The sequence below is a fragment of the Typopeltis vanoorti genome, chromosome 19 (assembly GCF_054136105.1).
Source record: "Typopeltis vanoorti isolate ZY-2024b chromosome 19, IOZ_Tvanoo_1.0, whole genome shotgun sequence".
In the NCBI taxonomy this organism is placed as follows: Eukaryota; Metazoa; Arthropoda; class Arachnida; order Uropygi; family Thelyphonidae; genus Typopeltis; species Typopeltis vanoorti.
The window spans coordinates 33,606,585-33,618,586 of record NC_143567.1 but is presented as its reverse complement, the minus strand read 5'-3'; the positions used below and the strand labels follow the sequence as shown (position 1 = coordinate 33,618,586).

General features: G+C 33.6%; 1 protein-coding gene across 1 annotated transcript in view; it reads right to left on the bottom strand.

The window, feature by feature from the left end:
* LOC150095987 (uncharacterized) overlaps window positions 1-12,002 on the bottom strand; it is a 340,717-nt gene that overhangs the window by 245,787 nt on the left and 82,928 nt on the right. Inside the window, exon 3 of the mRNA XM_090409460.1 lies at window positions 9,835-10,572. Within this exon, the coding sequence (XP_090265586.1) occupies window positions 9,835-10,572 (738 nt within the window). The remainder of the gene's footprint in view (window positions 1-9,834; window positions 10,573-12,002) is intronic.

Below are 12,002 nucleotides of genomic sequence, written 5' to 3'. Positions count from 1 at the left end.
GGCACATTCTCTCAAAACTCATGGTGAAATACCATCCATTCCGAAAGCTTTACTGACATCCAGAGTACTCAATATCTGAAACACACTCTCCTCCTGTACCTCTAAACCTCGAACCTGCCCTATCCCTCTAGCATTAAAACTGACTCCTCTAGGATGAAATATTCCAAGAAAGTGTTCATTGAACAATTCCACTATGTCCTCTGCATCAGTCACTCTATTCCCATTTTTATCCCATCTTCTAGAGTCATTTCTCCTCTTACTGGCCACATAGCTAAAAAATTTCCTAGGATTTTCTTTGGATCTTAGGGCCAATCTCTTCTCATATTCCAGTTTTGCCTTCCTTACCATACTAGTTACTCTCCTGGCCTGTGTCTTATCAACAGAATTAATAAAACTGGTATGGTAGGAAGTCAATTGAATAAATTTATATGGAATAAGAAAGAAATGAGTCAAAACACTAAATTAGCTATATACAAAAAGTGTTCAAACCAATTTTATCTTATCGACCTGAGAGGGCTTGGTTAAAAATAAAACACTTGATCAAAGACTGGAGACCACAGATATGACAATTCTGAGAAAGATTAGTGGAGTAATAGGAAGAATATTGTAATTAATTTGGAAGAATATTGTTGATCAGAAGTTAGTAATGATGCAACTTTTTCATGTAGTACTATCATAATATCCTATAAACTGCCCCCCCCCCCCCCCCCCGAGGGTACATAGCAGGAATCTGATGATGACAAATTCTATGGTCTATCATCAGATAGACCACAGAAAATATGCACTGCATTCTCAATGGAGAATCTGTAAAACAAGTAAAACATTTCAGATATTCAGGCATGAATTTTAGTTGAAATGAACAATTATATATGGAAAGGGCTAACATAATATGAAAAACTATTATAGTGGGAAGTAAAATGAATTACTTTGTATGAAATAAGAGAGAATTACTCAAATCATTAAATTATCTGTAGAAAGGTATCCAAACCAATTTTAACTTATGGATCTGAGAGTTTGGTTAAAAATAAACAAAGACTAGAGGCACGAGTTGTTTGGAGAAAAATTAGTCACGTGATCATCAATGGCAGAATCGTTTAAAAAAAAATATGTATATATATATTGTTGGCAGTCAAGATGTGTGAACAGAGCTAAATCTCTATACATATCAACAATCCGATTATTTAGAATAAAGATGAACCACTCACTTATGTTTCATTAAAGAGCTCAAAAAAAATTTTTTTTTCTGTCAATATTCAGTGACAGGAACAACAATATTTCCTTTGTGAAATTAATAAACCATATCAATGCAAGTATTGTTAGAAAATTTTCTACAACTAACTATAATCAACAGTATTTTAATAATATGGAGATACGTAATTTTCCTACTTGAATATGAAAAATACTTTCTTCGTCGATTTAGCTCTTGGTAACTTCACAGGTCTAGCTCTCAGTGATGAGATCTCAAAGAATAAAACCAGTCTGAATAGCAAACCCTTCCATAATGCATACCAATATACATGCCATTATGGGATACTATGGCATATGGATATGAAATCCAATGTCTTAATATACACAACTTAGTCATTAAGGTAACATGTGCAAATATTTGCTCACAACTGGGTAAAGAATTAAAGCAAGATCATAATTTCTTATATAGCAGAATTAGAAAGGAAGGGTTACTAAAACAAGTTTGTTGAAGGTTACTAAAACAGGTATTTATTTGAAGATATAACACAAAGTCCAAAATGAAGACTGAGATTTAGTGGTCTGATTCAGTCAAAGTATCTTAGGAGACCAAAATATAAGATGACAATACAGGAAGTTCTTGCAAACAGACTAATTTGAAACTTGCCAAAGGAAAGTCAGTAATAATGTAAACTTATTACTGTACAGACTGGAGTATATGTTCTTAGTATGTTCTCTCAAGGGGTGCACAAAATACCATGATTGTATTAATGTTATCTCTTCAAGTAGTACTAACTTCTTATCAACAATTTTCCTCTGAATTCGCCTGTTATATGTTAGGACTCCAATATTGTCAGACCTCATATCTATTGTGAAAAGCACTTTAACTGCCTCAATCCACCTACATCTTGGTTAGCAAAACAGTTCAAAACTATCCATTTCAGGTTCTTTCTTAACATCTTAATTTTTAATATTCTTCCACTGGTGCCATTATTTGCTTCCCTAATTTTTCTCAGCACTTTTCTGTTCTTCATTCTTTCATAAATAATTTTATTTCTAACCTGGGTCTCAGATCCATCATAAATTGAAACTGGTTTGAAATCAGTGTTGTATATATCTAGTTTAACTAGCTTCCATTGTTTATTTCCATAATTAATTTGCTATGTTCACTAAAAATCATGTCTAAATGGCCAAAATGTTTTACTTGTTTGCAGCTGATATTTTTAATGTTCCTGCCTACTTTTAAAGGATTTATATTTTTTATTGCTGATTTTCATAACAAATTTGTTAGAGAAATTGTTCAATTTAATTAAAGAATATCGAAGGTCGTAATAGATTTATTTGGAAATATAACATCTGCATAAAGTAAAGAGCTGAGATAAATATTCAATTTTGATATAAGGCCTATACGTAATCTATATAGAAGATTATATTAATGGAGATCATGTACACCCTTGTCACACACCAGATTTTACATCGACCCATCTTTCTGTACTACCTTCAATTCTAACTGCTGGCTCAACTGAAATATAGGCTGTGCATAGCTTGACATATTGCCCCCTTCATGAAATAAAATTGTAGTGTTTTGAAAAGCTTTTCTCTTGGTGTCTTGTCATATGTTTTTTTCCAGATAAACACAACTCATATACTGATTCTTGTTTATTCTTCATGCAATTTGCCTGTATGCAGATGAAAACCCTGCCACGTCCATATGAAATTGGCTAACTCGCATTCGACTGAAAAAAAGCCATATCGAAATACCTAAGGTCAATTCTTCTCATGAAGAGAATTTAACTCAGGTGTTGCATCCGAAGGGAGCATTATTCCATTGTTCTTCGAACTAAACTAAGGAAGTGCTTAGTCTTAATTTTTTCTTGCTTTTGCAAGTTAAAAAGAGACTATTTTGGTGGCAACGAAGGTGACTAGGCTATCCTAGTTCCAATAACATAAGCATTTAAGGCTCTGGTTACAGATCGTGAAGTTTAAAATGTGAGTACTGTATGATTCATCAAATGAGATGAATGAATGGATAGGATTGTCAACAAAGCTGTGGATAAGCTTAGTGGTGACAATAGATTACTTATATCTAGGGGAGAGAGAACTCTTATGTTGGTGGCAAAGCTCAGTCATTCACTATGACACGCAGTAAATAACCAGACAGAAAGCTGGCAACCCAATTATAGAAGATGGCAGGTAGACCACAAGAGGGAAATTTGATCAAAAAATCTGGAAATATCAACAATAACAGTACATGTTTTGCCAAACCTTTCCATTGCACATATCCAGTGGTATGGTAATGTAATCTAGATTGGCAGAATCCATAGTGGTAGTCTGTTTAACTGCTAGGCCACAAGTAGTGGAAGAGTTGTTTGTTAATGACTATTATTTTGGAGAGGACAGAAGTGATGGCGATCATTCTGTAGTTTTACCTCCATTTTTTCTGCTGACATGGTAAAGATTTTTGACCTAGTGATTTATTCAGATTATTTCAATTGGAAAAATATCATCTACAAGCAGATTAGGGCAATACCATAAGAAGCATCCACACTTCTGGAGCCAAGCACTATCACATCAGAAAGACATACAGAAACACCGTATCTCTATTCATCCTGAACACCATCTGGATCTGTAATGTGGATAATATTTTCATGATTTGGTTTAATCCAGAAAATGTCAATATCCTTTCTTTCATAGTTACATAGTGATCAGCAATCATTATTAATAAAATTATGGAAACAACTACCATATTATAATAAAACTTCAGTTTAATATAAACCAAATATTTCATTTAATATAATCAAAATAATGAATTATTTTGACATAAAAAGGAGAATGTAGTGACTAGACATCATGTTTATCCATACTACTTTGAACACTTCAGATAGCTCTGTTTACCATAAACCTACCTTCATCAGTAGATATATACATGATTATACTAATCTGTACTCCCAAAATGAACATCAAGACATAATTCCACACTATGTATTATTCAATTAAAATGGATTTAATCCCTGAAAAATCCAATGTATCAACATTCTTACATGCAATTGTCACTAGAATCCTGAAGATGCAACTATGTATACCTATGATTTCCTATCAAACTGTCAAATTTCCTGCCCACCACTAAGGATAAGCTTCCCTTTATTTCTATCATGTTTAAACTCCTGCACCCACACATATGCAATTCTTCATATTTTGCAATAACAGGCCATTCTCAAGAAGAAATAGTAAACACCAGTACTATATCCACTACTAGCCATAAGTCAGGTTATGTACAGAAAGAAGTCAAGATCAAACACAGGGACCTCTAGAAAGATATGATTCATAGAAGCTATTCTAAATATGAACACTTGTTTAAAGGGATCCAAGGTAGAAAATACATCAAGATTTACCTGAAATGTGAAAATGCAGCTGGAGTAAATGATAATCAACCACATGAGTTTTTCAATGATTACATGCATAATTCAGAAGACCTGGTTAGACAGAATTCCAGATAACTGGAGTACAGAGCTCATAGTATTCATCTAAAAGTACGGAAATAAAACTGAATACAACTTTCCCCGATAAGATTTATGCAAGCATACTTGACAAAAGGCTAACAAATATTGTGAAAGGGAAAACTTGAAGAACAACCTGGGTTTAGACAAATTAGAGATTGTCAGGATCAGATTTAAGACAAATAGTTAAGATATCATAGGAATATAACAAGGGCTAGATCTACAAAATTTACATTTTGTAGATCTAGCCCTAGAAAAGGCATAACAGGGTGCCAAAAAATGCTATCGTTATATTGTGTAAATGATACATTATATCAAGTAATACATGGTCCATGTTTCAGTTGCAAGTCAGCAATTAGAATTAAATGAGGTACAAAAGATGGTTAATAATGTGACATCAGGTGTAAGACAGTGGTGTACAATTATCTACATTGTTATTTATCTACATCAGTGGTTCTTAACCTTTTTTTGCCTGGCACCCTTTCAACTATTTGTATGGCCTAGTGCCCCTTCTCAATATTACACTAGGTTAATGACTCAATAAGATAATTATAATATATTATTAGGTAAACCTAAATTGCCATCAACATATTTGAACTGATAGTTAATTAAAAATTAATGACTGATACATTAATTTTTACTCAAAAAAGATGTAAACTTAATGTATTTAATAAGCCAATCATTAATGGCTACCCTAAGCTTGATGAGATCCTGCTAATTTTTCGATCTTAGGTTCAATGTTTGACGAACAGTCTCGAGTCTCCTCTTTCACTTATTTCCAATCTATTTCGCTGCTTAGCTAACAACTGCAACACGATGTTGAATCCTTTCTCAACCAAGTATGAAGAAGAAGGAAACTTAATGAGCAGTAATTTTATTTCTTGCCAAAGCTGAGAATACTTGCATTACATGTTTGGCAAGAATCTTACATACTCACATTGATGAATCGAACTTGAGCTTCAAAATCATTTTTTATGTCAATAAATTCTTGACACAAATTTGGATGAACAGAAGTGGCATTAGAAAGAAATAGATTTATGATCCAATTCGATATTTTAAGCTCATCAAAGTCTTTGAATCTGATCATCGTCTTCTTTCAGTGTCAGAAGATGTGAACAATAACAATCAAAATCTGTATCTAATATTAAATCATCTATTATTTCTAGATTTAGGAAATGCAGAAAATCTCATTTTGCAATACTCTGCTTGGAGAATGTTAATTTGCTGATAAAAGCATTTATAATTCCCTTTGCTTTAATAAGATTCATGTTGCTTCCCTGCAATTTGGTGTTAACCTCATTTAATTTGTGAAAATATCGGAAAGATATGCAACATCAACCTTTACCTTTTTTTAGAACATTACACATATTCTCATCATGTGAATTAAGAAATTCCAAAACAGTATCGTAGAGATCATTAAAGCGTCACAGGCAGTTTCCATTTGAGAGCCATCTAATTTCAGCATGAGGCAAAAGATGCTCAAATTCTTCATTTTCATGGCAAAGTTCCCGAAAAATATGGGTATCCAATGACTGGGCTTTTATTTTATTCACTGATTTAATAACATCATCCAAAGTCTTATGTAGTCTCCCGCTAACAAAGTGCTGTCTATGAAGAATTGCAAAGAAAATTCTATGGTTTTTAAATCATCAAAGTTATTTTTTTTCAATGTCATTTGCCATTTCGTCAATTCTTGTTGATACTGAACTATTACTGAAAGGAACTGACAAAGGGATATTACTTTTACCTGGGCCAATCATCGTATCTAAAACTTCATTTATAGCTGGTAAGATGAGTTTTGCCAACCAATAGTATATGGCTTTCCACATTTCGCAATTCATTTTGAAAGTTTGTAAGACAAGTCTCTTCTCTTGTTGGTTACTTTGTTTTGCAATCAACTCTTTAAAGTCCAAGATGATTTATAAATTTAGTCTTTAATTCGCTAAAGTACTCCACATCTTTTTTTGCTTTATTTGGATGCTTTGCTCTTAAATGCTCAATCATTCTTGAAGGCTTCATTCCTTTGTTTGAGAAAGTTTTTTTTCCCCATATTAAACATATTAGTAACTGCTCATTATTTATACACATAATAACCTCATATTTTAAATATTCACTTGAATATTGATGATACTTTCTTTTTTCACTCATTTTAATGGGCTACGGTGCTACACAATATAAACGAAGTGCCCACATGATACCATGGGCCAGATATAAACTACAAACCAGGGTTGTCATATAGGTGTTATGAAAAGTAGCAAATAAAGCTTATAAAAGTAGTGGATTCAGCTAATAGTCCAAATTAATTATTTTCAATGTTGAAAATTCTGACCAAAAAGTTGTCCAATTACTTAACTTTCAATGTACAATAAAAATTCTAAATTAGTATTTTTAGTAATATTATAACACTTACTACCCTCTTCAGCGCTCCCAGTGCACCTGGGGGGGAGGTACTACCGCCCAGGTAGTACCTCACCCCCCAGGTGCACTGGGAGGGGGCGGTAGAACCGCTGATCTACATGGATTACAATGTAAAAGAAAGTAGCATTAAACCTGATATCAAAATTGGAGATGATGATCTTAGCTCTTTACTTTATGCAGATGTTTATACTCATAAATAAATCCAATACACGTCTACAGTATTCCCTAACCAAACTTAATAACCTGTTGTAATAAATTTGGTATGCAAATTAGCAATAAAAAGCAGACAAAATAGGCAGAAACACCAGAAATATAAAATACATCATGAATAGAGAAACTATAAAACAAAATAAAAAATTTTATTGAAGATGCTATTAAATATGGAAATAGACAACACAACTAGCAAAGTTAGTATGGTAGAGGTCAGTTGAATAATTTTATATGGAATAAGAGAGAAATTAGTCAAAACATGAAACTAGCTGTATACAAGACAGTGTTCGAACCAATTTAACAACTAACTTATGGTTTAACACTTAAAAATTAATTTATGGATCCAAGAGCTGGGTTAGAAAACACCTGATCAAAGACTGGGGGGCCACAGATAAAGTTCTGAGAAAGATTAGCAGAGCTAATCTCAGGTAGCAAAAATCACAAATCAAATATGAGAGAAAATATTAGCAAAAAAAGTGTATTTGCCAGGATAGCAAGAAAAAATCCCAGAGGAAGACAAAGATCTAGGCAGACTGATACAGTAAAAAGTGCCTTAGAAGACCAAAATATAAGGTCTGATAATACTGGAGTCCTGACTGATAAATTAAGTGGAGGAAAATTGTTGATAGGAAGTTAGTAATGACATAAACTCTACACACACGAACCACTGAATTAGAAACTTTCATGCAGAGGTATGTAAATATCATACAATATACACGAAAACTACTTGTTCACGTGCATCATCATGTATTCTAGGCAACTATATAAGAAAGCTGCTGGTCAATAATAATAAATAGCATTCATTACAATGGGAAAAAACAAAGGATCTTTTGGAGTTCAATAAAGGGCTTATTGTGGGTGCCTGTCTGGCTGGAGCCATGATTTTGAAAATAGCAGAGCTGACTGGTTTCTCAGAAAGCGAGATTCCTGGGCGTTTAATCAGTAGAAAAATAGCCTGCATTGCTTGTCTAAGAAGCATAACTGTGGTCCTAAGACTGTCTGTCAGGAACAAGATCACTGTCATCTGAAAAAGCTTGTAAGCTTGTAGGGACAAACAAAACTTCTGTGTACTAGCAATTAACCAAAGCATTTAATGAAGACTGTTGCCAAACCATATCTCACTGAACTATGTGCAGGGAATTGAAAAGGATCGGTATTGGTAGTCATATGCCTATACAGAAACCATTAATTTCTCCGAAGAACCAGAAAGTCATCTACCATGGTGTCAGGAACACGGTGACTTGGCACTGGGGGGGGTCATGGTCCAATGAGTCACAGTACACCTTGTTCTGTACCAATGATAGGCAGAGAGTTCGATGGGAGCCTCATGAAGCAATGAACCAAGCTTGCGTTGTAAACAACTCACAATTCTTGAGGTGGTGTCATGATGTCAAACATGTTCTGTTGCTATGGGACAAGTCCTCTGATACTGCTGGAAGATCAGGTGTCCATGGGATATCTGAAAATTGTTGCCAATCAAGCAATGTTGATTTTTATTATTTTTTTTTTAAATCTAGCAAGTGACAGTTTCATGGACAACAATGCTACTGTTTATCACGGAAGAATGGTTCAACGATTTCCACCATCTTCCATTGTCACCACAATGGCCTGGATCTGAACTCCCATTGAGAACATATGGGACATGTTAGAAAAACAGATCCAGGAGCAAAGTCCTCTTCTGTCAAATATGAGCCAGTTAACCACCTTACCGGTCATTATGGATCAAATACGCATCCTCATACACTTCGTATCCATCATATATTTCAATGTAATATCAATGGTATTACAATTTTAATATGCACTTCGCATCCATGATAACCTTGACGTCTATAGATGTCTTGGCCAGTAGCATGATTAAAGAACTGTCTGCTATGTTGTAGATATAGATGCAATCCATCTGTCAGTGGAAGATTCACCACATATATACCAATCTCCATAAAAAAAGTTTCTAATTCAGTGGCCAGTATGTGTAGGACTATTATAATATCCTGTACACCCCCCCCTTCGTCTTCCCAAGGGCACATATTGGGAATCTGAGGAAGTTTAATATCATCCTTCTACCATGTGGCTCTGGTCATGAACAGTTAATAGAAAATATAGTAATGAGCTTTGTTTTGAATTTGCATAATATCATTGAAGTTGGTTATTCAGTATCCAAAACATGATTCATATTATCATGCACTGCCTTAAGTATTACGTGATATCAATTATGCCACAAATGCCTCTGAAATTATTCTTTAGAAAGCTGACAGTTTGTTAACTAACCCACTGTAAAATATTGCTATCAGTTTTCATGATATTTTCTGGATGATAAAAATGAGACTTTCCTTTTATGGAATTCTTTCTTTTAAACTAAATGTGACATCAACATGAAAAAACTTCTAATAATACATCTGACCAGATCATGCTCTACATTTCACTTTTGTATAATTTATATTAACCAAGTATTTTGGACATTAAAAAAAATCATAGCTAAAAGACTATACATGTTATTCTTATTTCTAATGTTAGTGTAACATCTCACCATTACATCATCCACTGATCCAGTATGGTTACAATTAGCTTCTGCACTGTCCAATGATTCAATCTGTTGAGGTATACTGTCACTGGAAGATTCACCACAGATTGATTTACCAATCTCCAGAATTTCACTCAACGTTGCTATTATGGAAGAGTCACTGAAATTTGAGGTATCTTTGATGTTATCTTTTGATTCTTCTTCTAGTTTCTGAAAGTCAGAAAAAATTTCATCTGGTATAACCTCAGATATTTCTTGATCTATAGAATGTTTATCTTCTGTAATAAGAGAATTATTGAGAATGTCATTACCGCACAATTCCATACAATGATTGCCAGTTAAGGTTAATTTTTCTTGCTCACACGTACTATCCAGCATTTGATTTGAGAATGAATGTTTTTTATCTTTTTTTGATCTTCTACATGATTTTCTTCTTGCTTTGGACTTTTCACCTTGTCTTTTTGATTTTGATCCTGTAGAAACTTTCTTTGCATAATGACTTGAAGATCGTGTTTTTAAAGCTTGACCATGTTCTACATTTTCAGATTTCTGCTGGGGTATAGCACGAGCAGCTCTTCCCTTAACTTTACTGTACATATCTTGTTCAAATACATTAATTCTTCCTTCCTCAAGATCTTTCCAAAATGTATCTTTAGGAAGAGGTGAAATACCTGAATCTAAGGTTTGTAGCTGTCCTTTAGAATTCAGTTCTTTTTCATTTTCTTTAACTCTATTTATAATGTGCTGAAAAACAAAAGGAGACAAAGTTTGTTAAATATATTTTTCAGTTAGAGAAATTATTTCAACTTGAAATAAACTTAAATAAAAGTTAATTATTCTGTTTAGCCACTAGTAATATTGACACTGTAGATTCTCACTTCCAAGTTAGTTGTTCTTATTCATAATTACTGTGAAAATTTCCAAGTTAGTTGTTCTTTTCATAATTACTGTGAAAATTTCAGATCTCACAGTTATACTCTGAATGTTAATAAAAGGAGTGTGTTTCGAAACAGACAACAAATCTGAATCATCCACAAATATTTGTAGGAAAGTATAGGTTTTGCTGACTTGAGCAAAGAAAAATGCAGAACATGAAATGTACACCTATTACTACTTGACACACAAAGTCCACCATCTTATCGAATAATTTTCATTTTGCTCTTCTTAATTCTTATATTTTTTCCATCTCATGCTTCATATATATATATATATATATATATATATATATGAAGACAAGCATGGTTAAAAAGAAAAAATAGAATATGAGAGGAAATTGGCCAGTGAGGTTAAATCTAACCCAAGGGAATTTTTCTGCTAATGTGGCAAGCAAGAGAAAAAATAATAATGGCAAGTTAACACTGATGGATAAATATGGTAGAAGAGTAACCATAACAAATGATATAGTGAAATTATTTAATAAACACTTCAATATATATATTTTAGTGGTGTGAATGATGCTGTGCAACATATAGAAGGGAGGCAAGGATTAGGAGAATTAAAGGTGTATCAAGTATTGCATAGGTTAGATGTTAATAAAGCTGTAGGAATGAATGACATATCACCATGTATTTTTAAAGAATGTGCAAAAGAGTTAGCCATGCCCTTCACCTGATTATTTAGTCTTGCAGTGGGGAAGGTTCTTAAGGAGTGGAAAAAAGGCAAAATTAATACCTCTCCATAAGCATTATGTTGGAGGCTTAATGGATTGTATACAGCACTCAGAAAGGATTAAAACAGAATTTAATACTTCCTATATTTCATCTCAGTCATTGAGACATCTTCAGGAATTACAAAAAAAAAAAAAAAAAAGCTAATGTAACATCTACACAAATACCACATAATACTAAGCCAACAAGGGGGTTTTTTCCCCATGAGATCCTGTGGGTTGTATCCAAGACATGGTCAGCCAGGCCTGACTGACCATAGTCGTGGTTGCAGATGTTATGACTTATGTTCCTCTAGGCAAATAGTTGCTGATCTGCCTGTCTGTCCAAAGTACGCTAGCTTACAGGAACAGGGTACTTTATAAACTCCAGGCACAGAAAGGACGAAGCTGATCTTTTGTAGAGCAGATAAGGGTAGTAAGTTTGCGGTGGAGCTTAAATACTGTGTGTAGGTATTACTTTTTTAAAATCTTAGAAAACGGCTTTCCTTCTGACATCTTAGATCTCTTT